Below are 21,414 nucleotides of genomic sequence, written 5' to 3'. Positions count from 1 at the left end.
GAAGTAAGGACTTTAAATTGTCATGTAATAAAACAGAAATGTACAAAATTGCTTTTAGTCTACTATAAAATTCACCATTAATCTATTGTCATTTGATTGTACAAATACAACTTGATAAAATAGTGTTTTCGAGTCATCAGTGTAAAACATGCAGACACACAACCAGACAAACACACATACAGACAAATAATGCATATGCAGGACAAGTATTTCATCGGTACAAATAAATAAATATTATTGTTTCATGAAAATGAGAATCTTGGATGGTTAGTGTGAGCAGTTCCTTTGGTTGTTGAGCATTCTCTCTGCCCTTGGGAAGAAACTCAGCCTGGTGTGGCTGACTCTAATATTCCTGTATCTCTTGCAAGATGGGAGTGGCTGAAAGAAACTTTGGGCAGGGTGGAAGGGTCCTCATTGATTTGGCACACACTCTTCAGTCAACGATCCTGGTAGATCAAGTTGATTGTGGGGGGGGGGGGGGGGGCGGACGGAAGGATCCTCTCTGTCACTCTTATGGTCCTGTGGATTGACCTTTGATCTATTTATCTGTAGCCACCCTATCACACTGTGATGCAGCTGGCCAGGACACATTAGCATTGCCCAGCAAAAGGGACATAGAGAGCCTATGGATTCGCCTCCAGCACTTCTATAGCCTCTTCAGCTGCACAAGCCTCTAGTTTCAAATCATCAGCAGCCTGAGCCCAGCTCCAAACCTCTGACATGATGAGGAAGCCTTCAGCTCCTAGGGCCCTTTGGGAGCCCACCTTTCCCTCATTATCCTCTTGAATCCTGGTTCCGATACCTGGTTCTCATGAGCCAGTTTCCAGTAGCCCGCAGCCTGTGTGGGATCCTCATCCGCAAGTCACCAACAGCTCACTGCTTGCGTGTATCCTTCAGCTACAGAGTTCCACCATGGTTACCATCCTTAAGGTCATCTCCTCTGCTTCTCCTTCTCAGCAGGATGTTCTCCATGTTACTGGTGCTCTGTGCCACCACCTTGGGCCCAGACAACGCAGTCACAGAATTTTAAAGTAAAACGCTGTCTGCTCCTTTACCAGCCACTTAAAGCCTGTACAATGCCGTTGGTAGTTGGACTAGGAGTAGGACCCCGCAGGGGAGTGCTGCTTCTCTACTCTCTGCGGGTCTGCACCAGCAGCAGCGCTGCTGTAGCACTGCCATTTTTTATTTGTTACATGAAACCAAGGAGGCTGAAATGGGAACTTATACAGACATTAAAAGTCCTAATGGGTCTAGCCAAAGTACATAAACTATTCTCAAAGGCAGAAGGACCAAGGACAGAGGAACATCATTCAAAAGAGTTGGGGTCCGGAATTGGAGATCATAATAGAGGCAGATACAATTGTGGTGTTCAAAATGGAGCTAGATAAATAAAAAGAATTAGCAGAGCTTTGGAGAGAACAGGAAAGTCTGCAGATGCTGGGGTTGTTGTGCAATGTACAAAAGTGCTGGAGAAACTCAGCAGGTCACACAGCACCTATAGACCAATGTTTCAGGCCTGAGCCCTTCATCAAGGTAAGAGCAAAATCATGCAGGTACAGTGCAACTCCAATTATCCAAAAACAGATTCTCCAAAATCTTCATTTATCCAATATTTTTTTAAAAATTCAGTTAAATGAGGATATCCGAAACAAATCATAAATCTTCATTTATCCAAAATTTCCTTTTCGGAGTTGAATTGACCAGGGAAGTCTGGCTCCCAGGCAGGACCGGGAACCTCGGGCTCCGGGCAGGAGCGGCGCCTCAGTGGATTCTTTTGGTGATCGGTGGTGGCCAGCATTTTTTTTTGGTGAGAATTAAGCATTATTTTAATGCTTAAAAAGCCTTCCCTTGTTGTTTGTTGTTGTTTAAACATTGTTACAAGTGATTTGCTGATGTAACTGGGCTGTTTTTTAAAAAATGACTAATTCTCCAAAAAAAACATTTATCTGAAATAGGTCCAGTCCCACCCAATTCAGATAATCGGAGTTATACTGCACATGTATAAGAAGGTGGGGGGGAGCAAGTGGGCCTAACTGGATTATCCTTGCATGTAGCCAGTAAACTCTTAATGGTCCAAGTGGCACTGTGATTTATTACAGAGTAAATGCTGCACCTATACCTATTAAATGTTCAAACATTTTTTATTTTCAATAGAAAACACTTCTGTAACATCAGATGAGAAAATTAATTTGTATTAGAAATATATTTTTATCCAAATCATTTGTGATAAATTCCTATTCTACAGTTCACAATATTCAAACTTCTTTCACTTAAAATGTAACAATCAGTGAATAGAACACATAACATTAATGAATATTCAGGAATGTTCCTCCCTTTGCAACTGGATCCTTGATAGACCCCAAACAGTGTGGACAGGCAGTATCACTTACTGCTTGTTAACAACCATCATTGACAACTCAAGGTTGTGTGCTTTATTCCCCACCCACCCTCGATTCTCTTTAAACTCATGATTGCATCACCAAGTTCAGCTCCAACACAATCCATAAATCAGCTGACGACACCATCATGGGCTGAATTATGGGAAATCGCGAGTCAGACTATAGGACTGGTATTGAGAATCTGGTTGTGAAATGCCAGAGGAACAACATCTTACTCTCAAAGTTGTAATTAGACCATGGTTTCTCTGTTGAGTAGTGTATAATGCTTGCGTTTTGTTGTGTAACCCCAGCATATTATTGGGAATGGCACCAGCATCTGATGCATATGAATTGCATGCCACTGTTGTATACGAGCCTTTGAATGTGTTCCCCTGCATGTAAATATAAAATATCTCACCAACACATGCCCAGAACTTGTTACTCTTTGAACCCATCCAACCTATTCTCTTCATCACAGTAACCAAATTTTCAGGCCTGAGGCCTTTGTCAAGGTATGAGCAAAAAGCAGGCAGGGTTTTTGACAGGTGGGGATGGGGGGGGGGGGGGGGGGGGCAGAAGAGAGGAGAAAAGGGAGGAACGTGCAGGAGCATAGGCTAACAGATAAGAGGTCATAGGTGGATAATGATGAGAATGTAGAAGAGAAAAAAAGTTGGGAAGTGATGGTGAAGAGGGTGGCTCTCTGAATGGAGAAGGAAGGGGATGGGGAGATGGAGGAAATGAGAGAAGGATAAGGAAAGGGAAAGAGACTAAAGGTAGGGGTTTGAGAGAAACTGGTTGGAGAGTGCCCAGATGCAATATGAGGTGTTGTTCCTCCAGTTCGAGGGTAGCCTTGGTTTGTCTGAGCACAAGGGCACGTCAGTGTGCGAATGGAGTGCATTATAACAGCCCTCATCTCAAGGTTCAAGACAGATTTTTCTCCATCAACTATCAGACTCTTGAACCTTCCCATACTACCGTAACCTCAACCATAAACTACTCTGGGACCAGCAAAAGATTTATGTATATTTTTAAAACATCACTTTTCTTTTGCACTAACTCCAACTGTGAATATTTATCTATTCTTGTATTTATTATCTCTTTTTCTATCTCATGGCATATTGAGAATATTTTAATTTATACTTTTGTTATTAGTGTATCTTACATAATGCATGGCTACCGCAATCAAGAATTTCAGTGTATCTGTACATTGTATTTGAATTATCATATAATATTTCTTTTTTGGATTATCCTTGAAGATGATATACAAAAAAAACTTTAATGTTTGAAATTTTTCTCCCTTCAGCTTAGCCTTCTTATAATCATCTTCAAGGATAATCCATTTATGTTAACAATAGTACAGACAGGCTATGTAGCTCAATTTTCCCACAACTCTCATCAATTTAAGAAATGATACAACCCCAAGATTTTTTTTCCTGCAGGCCAGGCACAACTTCCATTTATTGATAACTCAACTATATCTTACACTAGGATGAAATCTAAACAAAATATGGAATATCCTGATCTAAATTGTGTTTCCTTATACAACAGACCATTCTCAATAACTGTGAACAGTACAGTATATTTTGTTCTACAACATTTAAGATAAACAGTGTGGTATCTAACAGTTGTGCAGATTCATGAAGAAAGAAAAATGTAAACTGTGCAATAAAGAAAAAATAAGGATTCAGTTATAAATGATGTTCAAAGTAAGTGTCTTTAAATGAGTGTTATTCAGGAATCTGACAGTGGAAGGGTAGCAACTGTTCCTGAACCTGGTGCACAAGTCTTGTGGCATCTACATCTCTTTCCTAATGGCAACAGCGAGAACAGAGCACGTCCTGGGTGGCGTGGATCCTTGATGATTGTTGCTGCTGCTGTTTTCTGATGGGAGCTTCCATCTAGATTTTCTCTATGATGAAGAGAGTTTTGCCTGTGATGAGCTGGGCCATGTTCACGACCTTTTGCAGGGCTTTCTGTGCAGAGGTATTTGTGCCCTCATACCCTGTGATGAGGCTGGTCAGCAGACTGTAAATGGTTTCTGATGACATATCGAAGCTCCCAAACTCTCAAGGAAGTAGAGGTGCTAACATGCTTTCTTCACAATAGGGGCTTTTGAGCTGCAGCACCTGGGTAGCCCTCCTTGGACCCCTCTCCTGCTGATCATGGCACCACCCCACCATCCGTGACATCGACCTCTCATCTCACCTTTTCCACCCCAGGCCCTGGCAGCGACCCCTCTCTCCTCCTCCCCCCCCAATCCCGATTACCACAGACACTTCAGCCAGGGTTTCCCTGTGATGCCAGCGTGCAGGGACCTGGTTGACTTTGGACACACTAACCGGGTCCAACCCTTTCAAGCAGCCTTGTGAGTGGGGCGCTGACCAGGCAAATTGCCCGTTTAACCCCATTTTACAAGACAGTTTGAAAGCACCTAATGACATTAGTATGATGGGTCCAGGAAAGGTCCTCAGACATAGTAACTCCAAAAATTTAAATTTGCTCACCCTCTCCACCTCTAATTCCCCAATTATCACTGGATCGTACACCTCGAGTTTTCCTTTCCTAAAGTCTACAATCAGCTTCTTGGTCTTGGTGACATTGAGTAAGAGGTCATTGTTAGTACACCATTCAGCCAAGTTTTCAATCTCCCTCTTGTATGCTGCTCATCGCCCTATTTTATACATGCAAATTTGTGAATGGTGGTGTTGTCAGACCAAGCTATACAGTCATCGGTTTATTGAGTAAAGCAGGGGGCAAAATATGCAACCTTGTAGTGCTCTGGTGTTGATGGAGATTGTGGAGAAGATGTTCTTGCCAATCTGCACTGATTGGGGGACTGGAGGTGAGGAAATCTGGGATCCAAAATACACAGTGGGATACTGAGCCCCAGTCTTGGAGTTTACTGATTATCATATATGCCATTGTATAGGATGATCCTCAAAACTTAAAATTTTCACCTTAAAATCGGACTTGTCTTATTCAAAGAGTATAAAATCCTTACCTTGACGATAAAGTAGCAACGTCGCTGCCATCTTCCTGCCAGCTCCGATGCACTCTTGTGCAAGCCCAATTAGTTATTTGAGAAGTCTCAGTGCTCGCCGTGAGGTCCATCCGCCTGGTCTGACTACTGTTGGCTCTGTTCAGGCTTTAAGTGGCCTGTTACAGGAGCTGACAGTGGTTTGTTATAATACATCCAAATAAAATTTAAACTTTTAAATGATAATGTGTTATTAAAATATTGTGATCTGCATCCACTGGTCAGTGATAAGTGGCAGATTTATTTTGGGGGGGGGGGGTCATCTTATTCAAAGAGTATCACTCAAAATCAACCTTTTGGGGTCGTCCTACACAGAGTCATCCTATACAATGGCAAATATGGAAGCTTTATGATTGGAATGCAAAACAGAGTATGGATCGATCTGTTAACTGCTTGATCCAAACTAACAGAGGACCTAAAGTAGTGAAATTTTGATCATTTATACTTGAATCTTGCAGTAGAATTATGGACAATATTGGGGATTACTAACCTAAAGAAAATAATTGTGTGTGCAGATGCTGGCTTCCCATAACAACATTAAAAACTATACTTTCTGGACCAAAAGCTGAAGGGTGGCACGTTTAGTGTGACAGTTAGTGCAATATTGTTAAAGTGCCACAACCTGGCTTCAAATCTGGAACAATATGCAAGGAGTTTGTACATTCTCTCCTTATCTATGTGGATTTCCTCCAAGGGCTCCAGTTTCCTCCCACACCTCAAAACATACAGGCATTGTAGGTTGATTGGGATATTTGGGCATCATGGACTCATGGGCTAGAAGGGCCTGTTACTGTGCTGTATGTCCAAATGTAAAATATTTAAAATTTAAATATTGGTTATCTTACATTCGTAGAACTAGATTATCTCTTGGGGTACTATTATAGAATAATATTAAATTAGAAGCACTATTTAACTTGCCATTCCAATCATAAAGTTACTATACCGCATTATGGATAAAAGTCCTCCTTTAAAAACAATTCTGAACACAACCAGTGTTAAAATAAACACTTTTGGATTCCATTGTGAATATCAAACATACTGCATAAGTGTTGAAAGAAGAAAATATCTCTCTACTTACCAGTGTCCCTCTTCTATCTATGTGCCTTAAAGCCCAGTATATGAATTTTACTAGTGCAAGCTGCATTTTTATATCTCCAAGTGGCATTAAATACATTTGTGCTGTGATCAAGGGCAGGATCTGAAGAAAAAAGGGCAGGACACAATAAACCCTTGTATTACCTAAGCAATGTAAAAATAAGCAAAATACTCCACTTAAAAATAAAAACAGAAAATGATGAAAATACCCAGATCAGAGCACTCCACCTGGACTCCATACAGAGATTGGGCAACAAGTATACCAGGGTCCTGGCCGAGTTCTCTGCAGTGCTCATCCCTCAATTCACCACAGTGATCCCCCGACATGGAGTACAGCACCACATGCTGACCCAGGGCCCACAACTCCAAACAAGGGAAAGGTGCCTTTCTCCGGAGAAGCTCCAGCTGGCAAAGAAGGAATTCAGGAAGGTGGAGGAGCTCAGCATCGTATGGCGAAAGGACAGCCCATGGGCTTCTCCCCTGCACATGGTACCCAAAGCAATTGAGGGCTGGAGACCATGTGGCAGCTACTGCTGGCTCAATGAGGCCACAACACCAGATCGGTACTCCATGCCGCAAATCCAGGACTTCTCCAAGGTGAACCTCATGCAGGGATATCATCAGATCCCAGTGCACCCCGATGATATCCCAAAGACCGCCATCATCACCCTGTTTGGCCTCTTCGAATTTTTCTGAATGCCATTCGAGTTAAAGAACGCTGCACAGACCTTCCAGCGACTCATGGATGCGGTGGGCTGAATCCTGGATGGCACCTTCATGTATTTGGATGACATTGAGGTGGTGAGCAGGAACCAACAGGAGCATACGGTGGGTGAACCTCCGCAACCTCTACACCTGACTGAGCGAGTTCGGTGTGACGACCAACCCAGCCAAATGCCAGTTCGGATTGGAGGCTATTGACTTCTTGGGTCACAGGATAACCAGAGAAGGAGCCACATCACTACCCAGTAAAGTGAAGGCCATCTGGAAGATCCCCAGAACCAACATGACCAAGGGACTATTGGAGTTTGCGGAGATTATCAATTTCTATCACAGGTTCATCCCCTCAGCTGCCCAGATCATGCAGCCCTTGTTCGCCCGGATAGCAGACAAGGTGAAAGACATCACCTGGGACGAGGAGTCAGCGGAAGCCTTCATGAAGGCCAAGGAAGCCCTGGTGGATGCCACTCTCTTGGCACATCCCAGATCAGACACTCCAACTGCCCAGGCAAGGTATCCACACACTATCAAGGGGAGGAGACTTTGTGGCAATGGCAGAGGCGCAGCAGAAAGACAAGGAGATGCCCTAATACAGGATTGCCATATCGGGACTGTAGCTCCAGGATATCCTAGTCTGCTCAAGTTACACCACCCTCCTGTGCAACATGACCACCAGTCAGGTCAGACCCATCATCATGGTAGCTTGGAGATGACAGGTTTTCAACTCCATCACGGACTGGCTCATCCATCAAGACCACGGTCCGGCTGGCATCCAGCAAATTCAAGTGGCATAGATTGTGAAAACAGGTCCACGTGTGGGCAAAGGCGTGCACACAATGCCAAACAACCAAGGTATAGCAGCATACCAAGACCTCTCCTCAGCACTTCGAGCTCACAAAACAAAAGTTCAACCACATCCACATGGACATAGTAGGACCCTTGCCGGTATCATAGGGTTTCCGCTATCTGTTCATGATGGTCAACCTCTTCATCAGGTGGCCTAAGCAATCCCGCTGGCAGACATGTTCGGGCCCTCATCTCGTCCTGGATGGCACGGTTCAGGTTACCGTCTGACATCACATCCAACAGAGGGGCCCAGTTTACCTCCTGTCTGTGGTCCAACCTCACCAGCCTGTGGGTGCCCAGCTGCATCACACAACAGTTTACCGGCCACGGTCCAATGGATTGATAGAGTGCTTCCACTTAAAACCATGCTCACAACCAGACTCCAAGGACCCAACTGGGTAGACGAGCTACCATGGGCACTGTTGGGCATTTGCACAGCACGCAAGAAGGACCTCAACACCTCTTTGGATGAATTCATCTAAGGAGCTCCACTGGTAGTCCCAGGAGAATTCGTACCAACCCCAGGAGGACAGCAGGACAACTATGCAGTGTTCCTCAGCAGGCTAAGGGAAAGAGTCAGCAAACTGGCCCTGATTCCACCTTCCAGGCACAGAGACACGAGGATACACATACCCAAAGGCCTGCAAGACTGTGAGTATGTTTTCATTCTCAGGGGTCCACATCATCCACCACTTCAGAGGCCAGAGGTCATTCGAGGGTACGTTCCAGACCATCTACAACAAGGTCCACGTTCGAGCTGGAGGTCTGAGGCAAGTCTTCACCACAGACAAGCTGAAGCCAGCATACCTGGACCCGGCACGCCCAGTCGAGACACCAGCACCATGCCAAAGAGGCAGGCCACCAAAGGTTGCAGAGACTTTGCCTCCAGGCACCAAGGACAATTACAAAGACAATACTGCCAGTTCTGGTGGGGGTGGGGATTCATGAGGCATCGAGCTCAACCAAAGGCCAGTAGCCCACACAGCGGCACTGACCCCAACAAGCGAACCAGTGGGTGAACGACAAGGGCAGCTTAAAGGGCAATGGCCCAAAAATGGCGCTGGCCTTGCTGCGCAGCCAACAGACAGGGACAGTGTGCAGGGAAGAAGGCCATTGTTATGCAGGAAAGTATCCGCGCCCGGGTAACCCCATCTTTTGTTATGCATGTTGTGATGTCATCCAAGGGGGGGGGTTCATGGCAGGAACAGTCCAAGTATAAAAATCGGGCCTGAGCCCTAATAAAACTCAGAGCTTAACCTGACTACACTACGTATGTGTGTCTTCTTTCGAGTAGCACGTGGCTACACCTCTATATTTTCAGTCATCCCTTTCTCTTCCCTGTGATGATAAACTAATAGGTATTTCAATCATTTGTCAAAGCAAAACCTTAAGAGAAAAAACATGTAACAAAGGCAAGGTGTCTTCATGACTGCCAAATCAGAAGGTTGGGTTCAAAACCCACACAAGAGGCCAAAGTAAAACACCTACATTTAAAATCCATCACAATACTGAAGGTGTCAAAGGTGCCATCTTCCAGCAAGATGCCTGCTCTTTCAGGTAAACGTAACATTTCTTGATGCACTTGTCTGAAGCAGAAGAGCAGAATTGTCCTTGATGCCAACTGCTGCCCCTTCTTCAGTTACTAAAATAGCTTTTGACTATGATTATATTTCTTACAATGTACAGTGACCAGATTTATAAAGTGCCTTAATGGCCATAGAGCATATTTCAAAGGCCTGAAAAGGATGCAAAGTGTGCTATATTAATACACAATAACAAAAGCAGAGAAAACAAATCCTAACAGTTCAGGAATATCTACTTTTAAAATATGATTAAACAGAGACCATATGAACATCTCCAGGCTACACACGTCTGTAGGCATAAAGTAGTTTAGATTTGTCAAATGAACAAGCATTCACATGTCCAATGTAGGCTTTAAATTAACTTGTACAAGCAAGCAATGAGGAGGATCATAATTTTAATTCATTTTTCAATCAATTCATTTTAAACATCAACCTTGTGACACATGTGGCTCCCATGGCTGGAGTCCTATTTTGTAACTTCTATCTGCATGTATCAATAATCTGACACTACTCTGATAACAACCTTATGCAAAATTAAATTCCTTCTTATGAAACAAGTCTCTGCATGACATACTTGGAACTTCATACAATTATCGATTTGCTGCATCACCAGAGTTTGTAGCATTCATAAAGTCAAAACATGGAACTGGACAGCACAATACAGGCACAAATTGTGTCAACCTACTTAAACCTACTGCAGATCCATCACCTCCTTCCTTCCCTCCCTTAAAACCCATAACCCTCCATTTTTCTTACACCCATGTCCCCATCTGAGTCCTTTAAATGTTTCTATTGTACCAACCTCCACTATCATCTTCAGCAATGTATTCCAGGTACCCAGCACTCTGTAAAAAAACCAACCTCCAACTTTTCCCTTAAACTTAACCCATCATTTTAAACACGTCCTCTGGTATTAGCATCTGCTGCCCTGGGGAAAAGGTAATAGCTGTTGATCCTATCTATGCTGCTCATAACCTTGTAGACCTCTATTAAGTTGCCTCCCATCCTCTGTCACTCCAAAGAGAAAAATCATAGCTTGCTCAACCTTTCTTCATAAGACATGTTCTCCAATCTAGGCAGCATCCTGGTAAATCTTCTCTGCACCCACTAAAGCTTCCACATCATTCCTATAATGAGGTGTCCAGAATTGAATATATTAAGTGTGACCTAACCAGAATTTTATAGAGCTGCAACCTTGACACTCTTGACTTACAAAGGCCAGCACACCATATGCCTTCTTAATTGCTCCATCAACTTGTGCGATGATCTTGAGGAATCTGTGGACTTGGATGCCAAGACCCCTCTGTTCCTCCAAGCTATTACTCTCAAATGTAAGATTGCAAGAGAAGAAAATGGATTATCTGAGGCTGCATCTAAACCAGAGAGTACTGTAGGGCGGCTGTGCTTTGGTGGTAAAAGAAATGTGGTTCCAGGACACCATTCCAGACAGAGATCCAGCTAGATGGCCTTATCTCCTGCAGGGCAGACAGAAACCCTGCTGCTTTTGAAAGACTCGAGGAGGGGGACTATGCATTTACATCAGAGAACCGGTTCACCAATGTCTCTGTTGTGAAGACTTTCTGCTCAGCAGAGACAGAGTACCTCCTGGTGAAATACAGACCCTTCTACCTGCCCAGGGAATTCTTGGCCAACCTGATTGCCACAGTCTATGTTCCAACTTTTTCTAATGAGGGTGAAGCTATGAAGTAGTTTTACAGTGCCTTCTGTGAAGCCCAGAGTTCCCACCCCGAGAGTGCTATAATTGTTGCTGGTGACATCAATCATGCCATCCTGATAACAGTCCTGCCATGGTTTCAACAGCATGTGAACTTCGCCACCAGAGAAAACAATCTGGATTAGATGTACAGCAATGTCACTGATTTGTACAAATACCCAAGAATATTTGTGAAGGAATAAAAATAGGATTACCTTCACACACATCTCTTGAACAGATTTTCTAGATAAATATTTGGGGCCTATTGACTTTTGAATATCATTTTCATCCTCTGGAGTTAAATAGCAAAGATAACCATCTGAGGTCCAGTCCAGAAGCATTCCAAGTAGCTCACAGAAACCACGATTTAAAGAAGGCTGAAATGCAAAGAGAGATTTCAAATGTGAGTTATCAATTCACTAAAATCCTAGTCATAGAGCAAAGACACAGACTTGCCTCATGGTGATCATCATTTATGCATAATAATCCGATTTACCAGCAGAGGTTACTATGCCTTTGGAATTTAATTGTTCATCCAAATATTTCTTAAATGTTGTTCAAGTACCTGCCAACCATTAGCTTCTTCAGAAGTGCATTCCAGGTTGCACTGGACTTCAATCTAATGCATGGGATATTTAAGTCCAAAAAAGAAGTAATTCAGTGTTCAAAACAATGTAGCACTTCCTCAATACTATGTTGGAAATTCAACTGTCTTTCACTGAAAAAAAGTGCCTAGAAGTAGGTTTCAAGAACTATGAAGAATAAACATTTTTGGTTCTGCCCTAATTTTTGGAAGTCTTTTCCAATGAGGCATCATTTATAAGGAAAATTACCAAGTCAACGATGGAACCTTGGAATATCCCTGTGGTAAATGTGTGGGCAAAATGAAACTTCAGTGTTGAAAACATGCTTCATTGGTTTCACTCTTACTCATCTCAATCAATATTCCCTTATTGTCAAGATGCAAGACTATAAATGTTTATCAACCACATCACTATCACTGATGGTTTGATGACCAGACATATTATCACATATATTTGTTGCACAGGATCTAATCTGCAAAGGAATTATGAGAATGACAAACACAATTATATTATAATATACTCAAGAATCTTGGAAAGCAAGTCTTGCAGTAGGATTTGATATAAAATGCAATTAAGACATGACAGAGCTGGGGGGCGTGGCAAGATGGCATAGGGAGAAGATGTGAGAAGACACCTCTCCCCGACTGAACTAATCAAACCCCAATTTACAAGTTTTTGTTAAAGTTTTTAAAGTGATAAGAGGTTGATTAAACATTAATTACAGCAGCAATGAAGAAAATAAAAGGACAATTGGTGGAAAAAAAAAATGTTTAAACGAGCAGAGAGTGCAGAAGAACTTCGGCCTACCTTCCAGAAGGAACCTCGGGAGTCAAGTGAAGCGATCCCCAGACCTCCAAGGAAGGATTTCCACCGGCAAGTTAAATACAACGCTGGCACCTACCTTGCATCCCAATCCATGCTAAGCATTCGTAGTTCATCAGTGGATCAGGGTGAGCGCATGCCCAGCGACCAGTGCGCGGCCGACGTGTTGAAGACGCACAGTGAGGTGCGTAATATCGGGCTCGCGTATACGGCCGGTGACTCAGCCATGCGCAGCGTCGTATCTAGCAACGCACACGTGTGGTTTGCAGAGGAGTCGGGTGTGCGCAGCAACTCATGCATGCGAGCGTAGTTGGATAGGGCCCGGGCTGTGGGGGGACTTGGCCTCGGCCGCGCCGACGAGATCAACCTGGCTGAGGAGGGGGGGGGTCCAGACCCACAGTCAGGTGGCCCAGATCCAAGCAACGGCAGGAGAGGAAGAAGAAATTCTTGCTTTACAAGAAGAAGAACTATTTATGGAGGCAGCAAGAATAATGGAAGGTAGGCCTCAAGGTTTAAAATCTGTACCTATTGGAGTTGAAACTACAAATCCAGTTTTAATGAACATTGCCAAACAGATAGAAAATTTGGTTTTGCAAGTAAATCAAGGTTTTGCTGCTGTTAATGTGCAATTTACTGAAAGGGAAAATGAATGATATATGTGGTGAAATTTCAATGGTGAAAATGGATGTTTTGTCTGTAAAAGTTGATGTTAATAAACGTCTGATGGCTGTTGATAATATACAAGACAAGTTTAAGAAGATTGAAGAACTTTTTTTGACTGTAAAGATCAAGTGGAACAGAATGGATTACATAGAGGATTCCTTTATTTGTTGGGAAATTCAAAAGAGGGAGTTGCTGAAGAAGATAGCTCGTTGGAAAATCAGAGTCGACGCAATAATATCAAGATTGTGGGGCTCCCAAAAGATATGGAAGGACAGCAACAGGTAAAATTCTTTCTGAGGTGGATTCCTGAGGTGTTAGGGATTGAGGCTTTTTCGGATGGTTTGGAATTAGATAGAGCACACCAAGCAATAAGGAGAAAACCTTTTCCAGGTCAAACTCCATGGCCAGTTCTTATTCGATGTTTCCGCTAACAGGATTGTGAGATGATTTTACATCTTGCTGTGCAAAATGCCCAGAAAAATCAGGGCCCTTTATTGGTTAAGAAAGATAGGGTGTTTTTTTTATTCTGACATAATTACATCAAGAAATAATTTAACAACATAAAGAATTTAATCCAACTAAAGCGGTTTTGTGGAAAAAGGGATATAAATTTGCTTTTCGGTTTCCGGCAGTATTGAAGGTGTTTTAAGGGAATTTTTAAGCTCAGTTTTTTGAAATTGATCATGATGCTTTAATTTTTGCTAATTCTCTACCATACAACAGGTCAGATCAGGACCTGATGAACCAGCCATTTGTGAAGTTACCGGAGGTGAAGAATGGGAAGAAAAGAGTCTTTGCAGTTGATTGATATCGATGATGATGACCAGGTCAATCGTATATTGGAGGCTGCTAATCAAAATGAATTTACAAAATTTTTTTAAATACTTTACAGATTGGTCTGGGAGGATGTGGAAAACTCGGTTGCTTCCAGAATCATCTGCCACTGGTGACATTGGTCACATCCGTATAACTGAGGGGGGTACTACACTATTTGTTGTAGTTTTTCTTTTATCTTTTAAAATTTTTTTGAGGGTTTTTTTTAAATTTCTCTTTGGGGGGGTATTCTTTTATTCTTATTTTTAAGGAGCTCGTATTTCGATTGTGAAGCCATATGAGGTGCCATCCCTAGAGGGATTTAGAGATATGGCAAATTTAAATTTTGCAACTTTTAATGTTAATGGATTAAATAATACAATTAGAAGGAAATGAATGTTAGCTTATATAAAGATGAAGACTGATATTGCTTTTTTACAAGAAATTTATTTAACTGAAAAAGAACATCAGAAATTGAAAAGAGATTGGATAGGGAACATAGAAGCATCTTCTTTTAATTCCAAAGCAAGAGGAGTGGCTATTCTAATACATAAAAAGTTTCCTTTGATGTTGGATTCATTTTTTGCAACAGTGGGAAGAATATTGGTTGTAAATTTTAAAATTTTTGCTGAAGTGTGGACATTGATGAATGTTTATGCACCCAATAAGGATGATGAAGAGTTTGTAAAGGAACATTTTTAAATTTGAATCAAGCGAATGAAAATGTTTCGTTGGGAAGTGATTTTAATTGTTGTTTGGATCCGCTATTGGATAAATCTCCAAAAATTCTGAAGAGAACAAAGATGGCTAAGCAGTTGTCAAAAATTATGAAGGACTTAAATTTGGTTGAGATCTGGAGAAGATTAAACCCAACAGAAAAATATTTTTCTTGTTATTCATCCAGACATGATTCTTTACAATTACAAGGTAGAATTATGCATGCTGAATATAAGAGTAGGATTTTGTCTGATCATTCTTTATCATTAATTTCTGGTAAAGGTTCTGAAAATATAGAAACTATATATCGTTGGAGATTTAATATGATGTTGTTAAAGCAACCTGAATTTATTGAATATATTAGAGATCACATTAAACATTTTTTTAAACAGATAAATGAGAATTCAGTATAAAGTAAATTTACTTTATGGATGCTTTAAAAGTATATTTAAAAGGCCAAATTATTAGTTATTCAACTAAAATTAAGAAACAATATCTGGCTGAAAGTAAAAATCTTGAGAAGGAAATTGAGGTCTTAGAAAAAGATTTATATCAAAATTCAACAGAAGATTAAAAAGCTTATTTAGCTAAATTAAAGTTATGTTATAATACTTTACATACAAATATGAAAAATTATTACAAAGGTCTAAACAACATTATTATGAGTTAGGAGAACATGCTCACAAAGTTTTAGCTTGGCAGTTGAAGTCGGAATAAGTTTCTTGGACGATAAGTGCAGTTAGAAAGGGTTCAGTCATTACCAATAAACCCAGGAGATTAATGAAGAATTTTATTAATTTTATGAAGACTTGTATACTTCCGGTGGGATGCAGGATAATGACTGAATTGAATCATTTTTGTCAGAGTTGAATTTACCATCATTGGATGAAAAAGATATGAAAGAGTTGGATAATTTTTTTTACAGATTTTGAAATTAAAGAGGCTTTACCGGCTATGCCTAGTGGGAAATTACCAGGTGAAAATGGATTTACTTCAGAGTTTTATAAAGAATTTTATGATTTATTGCTACCAATATTTATGGATGTATTGAAACAAGCTACAGATACAGGTTCCCCCCCCCCCCCTTGAGTCTTTTCCAAGGCATTAATTACTGTTACTCTGGCTGATGGGGACATCAGCCAGCTCCCCACCATGACTACCAGCCCCCTCACATCTCCATCGGGCACACAAAACTCAAAACGGTCAACCAGTTTACCTATCTCGGCTGCACCATTTCATCAGATGCAAGGATCGACAACGAGATAGACAACAGACTCGCCAAGGAAAATAGCACTTTTGGAAGACTACACAAAAGAGTCTGGAAAAACAACCAACTGAAAAACCTCACAAAGATAAGCGTATACAGAGCCGTTGTCACACCCACACTCCTGTTTGGCTCCGAATCATGGGTCCTCTACCGGCATCACCTACGGCTCCTAGAACGCTTCCACCAGCGTTGTCTCCGCTCCATCCTCAACATTCATTGGAGCGACTTCATCCCTAACATCGAAGTACTCGAGATGGCAGAGGCCGACAGCATCGAGTCCACGCTGCTGAAGATCCAACTGCGCTGGGTAGGTCACGTCTCCAGAATGGAGGACCATCGCCTTCCCAAGATCGTGTTATATGGCGAGCTCTCCACTGGCCACCGTGACAGAGGTGCACCAAAGAAGAGGTTCAAGGACTGCCTAAAGAAATCTCTTGGTGCCTGCCACATTGACCACCGCCAGTGGGCTGATATTGCCTCAAATCGTGCATTTTGGCGCCTCACAGTTCCGCGGGCAGCAACCTCCTTTGAAGAAGACCGCAGAGCCCACCTCACTGACAAAAGACAAAGGAGGAAAAACCCAACACCCAACCCCAACCAACCAATTTTCCCCTGCAACCGCTGCATCCGTGTCTGCCTGTCCCGCATCAGACTTGTCAGCCACAAACGAGCCTGCAGCTGACGTGGACATTTACCCCCTCCATAAATCTTCGTCCGCGAAGCCAAGCCAAAGAAAAAGAAATGAAGATGATATTTGTCCTTTTGTCACTACCCTAGCGGGTACAAAAAATGATAGAGACCCATTGAAAGTTGGTTCATATAGACTGATTTCTTTATTGAATGTAGGTTATAAAATTGTGGCAAAGATTTTGGCTAATAGATTAGCTAAATTTTTACCTCATTTGGTTCACGTAGATCAGACTGGATTTATAAAGAATAGATATTCAGCAAGACAATATTGTTAAGCTGATTTCACTGATTAATGTTTTGAGAAAGCAACTCAATCAACCAATGATAGCAGCTTTAGATGCTGAAAAAGCTTTTGATAGAGAAATTTAAGTTGGGACCACTCTTAAGTAATGGAGGATTTAGACCAGCTTATGCAAGAAGGGATGCAGTTGCATCAGAAGACATCATCTAAATTCCACCATGGGCCATAGGGATGCAGTTGAATAGGAAGACATAATCTAATTTACACCATGAGGCCCAGGATGCATATGAATTAGTAGACACATCTAAATTCCACCATGAGGCCCAGAGATTCAGTTGTCTTCTGTTGGTCGCAGACTGTCAGGAGACCTTGAAGATAATTAAATCATTTATTCAAAGAGATAAGCTATGAGTACACAATTTTTTGGGTAATATAAGCCATGGTCCCACTGCTGAAGTGGAGACTCTCTGAGGGGTGGAAATATCTCTCAGCAAGAAGAAGAACTTCTAGAGTCCAGCTAACGTCCCAGTCGGGGGAGGTGGAGAAGCTGCTACCGGCGCCCCGACAACCTACTACAAGTGTGCGGTCATTGCCTCGATTGGGCAGTTGGGACCAGTCCAGGCGTTGATAAGTATAATTGGGAAGGGCTTGCATATTGTAGTTTGAAATCAGCTTTTGAATTTGTAATAAACATTTGTATAAACTGAACTGCTCTCGTGTGGGTGTCTATTTTCTTTCGGTAGTTCAAACACTGTGACCAATCTAAAACGAACAAACTGAGAGGTACAAGTTTACCCAGGACAATTGATTGGGTTAAGGCTTTATATAAAAATCCATCCGCTAGGGTAGTGACAAAAGGAAAAATATCATCTTCATTTATGCTAAGTAGATCGACTAGACAAGGATGCCGTTGTCACCAGCCTTATTTGCATTGGTAATAGAATCATTGGCTCAAGCGATTAGACAAAATGTTAATATTAAAGGTATTAAACTAGGTTCAGATGAATATAAAATTAATTTATTTGCAGACGATGTTTTAATATACTTAACGCATCCTAAAGAATCGTTGGGTCATTTACAAAGACAATTGGAGCAATATGGGGAAATTTCAGGATATAAAGTAAATTGGGAGATGGTCAAATAAGATTAAATATTTAGGAATAGTTATTGATGCTAATTATTGTAATTTATATAAGTTAAATTATACACCTTTATTAAATAAAATAAAATTAAATTTGATTTAAATAGGTGGAAAGACTTACCATTAACTTTTTTGGGAAGAGTGAATTGTATTAAAATGAATATTTTTCCTTGTAGTTTTAGCTTTTTTTTAAATGTGTGCTTATCTGTTTGTAGTCACCTGGTTGCCTGTAAATATTTGTCTATCTGAAAAGCTAAAACTCCACAACTGGTTCACTGGGAGAGACACAGGAGACTGCAAATACCAAACTCAGAAAAGTTGTAACTCGAAACATCAACCATTCTTTTTCTCTCAGTGATACTGCTTGATCTTCTGAGTTCCTCCAGCAAGATTGTGTTTAGCTTCTGTACCAGTTCAGCATGGGTTTTTAATCTAACAGGCTTAGACTAGCTTTTAGTATAAAAGGGAGCATGTGATCAGTTCCTTTGTTGGTTAATTGTTGCATTACTTGCCTGTCTGCTGGTTGATGTTATCCTACCTCTGATCTGTATTATTATGAACATCTCATCAAACAACTGTGACTTAGTTTTGGCATCCAAATAACCTTTTCAATCACATTATCTCAAGATCCAGTGGGATTTAAATTAAGTATTACTAAGGAACTTAAATAATTAAGAATAGATGGATGAGGCAGTAAAGCAGAATAGTCATGGAGCAGATGTCAAATTTGGCTAAGCTGGACATTCCACACCATACTGCCACACTGATATGCCTGTCCATAACCTCATGTGCTGCCAGGTTGAGGTCACTAGTATATTGGAGAAACATCTTGTATTCAGACTTGGCAATCTCCAATGAGACAGAATCAAATCCAACTTTCCAATTTCTACTAACCCCTCCTTCATTCTCTCGCTTTTCCTCATGTACTCCCGCCTTCCAAATTTCCAATCTGTTTCCTTCCTTCTCCCATCAGACAGCTATCTTTCTTCTCCCTCTCCTCTCTCCCCATCACCTCTCTGCTCCTTCCCTCTCACACCGGTATCCACCTATATTACCTTCTAGCCTGTGCTCCTCCCATTCCCCTCCTCTCCCCAACCTTATTCGGGAGTGTATCTGATTTTCAGCACACCTGAAGAAGGGCTCAGGCCTGAAATGTTGACTGCCTTTTACTTTCCATAGAAGCTGTATGATCAGCTGAGATTTGCTATAACTTCTGTGCACTGCACGCGACCTCTGTATCTGCACATTTCTTGTTTACGTCTAATTTGGCTTGTTAGGTCAGGAGGCTGAGAAATAATTTGAAAATTGGTATGGCTTGATTAAAATGATAGGGATGAAGATGGAACAGCTGAAGTGGATATGGAATGTTAAAATTTCTTGTTATTGGTAGTCATGATAGGGAGTTGGGTGTGCCAAATACTAGAAGTAAAATTATATTACCTGAATTTTACAAATAAGTACCCAACAAATCTTCCATTCTATCAACATCAACTAATGTAGCAAAATATCTTACATGATTGCTTCTACAAACAGGTTGAATCTTTTCTTGTTTTTCCAATCCGATCTCCTTTACACCAATAGAAAGGTTTTCCCGAAATTTCTGCACCACTTGTAAATCGTGCTTCCTCTACAAGGAAGTATAATTGGTAAACATTTTGTAAAATTATGACATACAACAAATACTAGAATATAGCTTAATCAGTGCTGCTAAAAAGAAAAGAGACGGAGAGAAAGAATTTCATTGCTTTTTGCCAGTGTTGAAAATTCTGGTTTTGGTTGAAATCTTAGAACACTGAACAATACTTGGACCCATGATCAGCTTGGCCTGAACATTCCATCCCACCCCACAACCCAACCCAAAGCACATGTGGTGGGCAAGAGGGCAAGGACTGTGTGGACTAAGGGTGGGAGTGGGGGGGGGCAGGTTATGTCAAATCCACCTTGTTTTGTCATCTCCGATGACGTTCACTCCCAGGACAAATGTTAACTTAGTCTAGTTCCCTTGCTGTGGATAAGACCCTGTTCATTCCTCATGCAAAAACTGCATTAGGGTCCAAGCCAGACAGTAGTCAAAAAAAATTTCAGCTCAACACAAAATGGTTGTATTGCTTCTCAAACCAGAATAAAAAAAATAGAATGCTATTTAATACCTAGGCCATTTGACTAATCCAAGATTAGATTTTCATAGCCTGATCAGTACTGGTGGTAGAGAATAGACATCTAGAAAAAGGTGTAGTTTGGAGAGGCATAAAAAGATTTTTCATTACTTTCACTGTTCCATGGTTTTTGAAAAGTTTTCTCCAGTCACCTATAACTCACTTGCAGATTTTCTAAACGGCTTTGAGTCTTTTTGTTCTGAACTTCCAACTTCTTGTTCTGTTGTGCTACATTGTTAATCTGAAAAATAGCCACACAGCAATACAAAGATAATCCCTTATAAATACAACCTACACATTATGGCAGTCAAATAACAAATTCGTCTCCACAGAATTCACAAATTACTGCAAAAAATTTAAGATACAGAATAAAATTCACTCTCACAGATATCATGAAGATTATTAAAATAAAACGTTTCTCTCCACAGATTCTGATGCAGCCTAGTATTTTCTGATCTATTCTATTATGACTTCAGATTTCCAGCATCTGAAGTATATTTTTCCAACCAAACTCTGTTGCATTTAGTTTGATGGCTTTCTATTTTGGTGTTTGCGGGGGTGGGTTGCTGGGGAAGAATAACAATTTATTTATTATCTAGATGTATTTCAGAACAACACCCTTTATAATATTATAATATAGAAACAACAGGCTCAGCATAAGGGTTTGGAATCTACTATTTGGATCAGCTCCAGAAAAAGATTTTTGAAACAAATCAGCAGTTCATTCTAGGAAGGGAACTTAACTACAGATTTCTGCGATTCATTATGTTATTTCTTTTAATGAATAATAGCTATTTTCTGCTAATCACCTTTTGATTTTTGTAAAAAAGAAGTGGCATATGACCAAGAAAAAAAATTAAAGTACTTCAAATTATCGTCAGTTACCAAGACTATAACTTGTGTATGGGCAGAAAGTATAAAAAGATGAGATTTCCAGATATTTGAAC

The 21,414-nt window shown here is 41.1% G+C and overlaps 1 protein-coding gene across 7 annotated transcripts in view; it reads right to left on the bottom strand.

Moving 5' to 3' along the window:
• The window catches only part of LOC138739338 (coiled-coil domain-containing protein 138-like), a 274,654-nt gene that overhangs the window by 226,604 nt on the left and 26,636 nt on the right, over positions 1-21,414 (bottom strand). For all 7 annotated transcript variants that reach the window (XR_011342184.1, XR_011342183.1, XM_069891162.1 and 4 more), the window contains exons 8-11: positions 20,631-20,708; positions 19,825-19,938; positions 11,589-11,750; positions 6,494-6,613 (exon numbers count right to left, since the gene is read on the bottom strand). Coding sequence is in view for 5 of the 7 variants with exons in the window: in XM_069891162.1 (XP_069747263.1) it covers positions 6,494-6,613; positions 11,589-11,750; positions 19,825-19,938; positions 20,631-20,708 (474 nt within the window). In the remaining 2 variants the exon portion in view is untranslated. The remainder of the gene's footprint in view (positions 1-6,493; positions 6,614-11,588; positions 11,751-19,824; positions 19,939-20,630; positions 20,709-21,414) is intronic.

This window comes from Narcine bancroftii, chromosome 7 (assembly GCF_036971445.1).
Source record: "Narcine bancroftii isolate sNarBan1 chromosome 7, sNarBan1.hap1, whole genome shotgun sequence".
Classification (NCBI taxonomy): domain Eukaryota; kingdom Metazoa; phylum Chordata; class Chondrichthyes; order Torpediniformes; family Narcinidae; genus Narcine; species Narcine bancroftii.
Note: the sequence above shows the minus strand (reverse complement) of the source record. Positions and strands in the feature narration are given on the sequence as shown.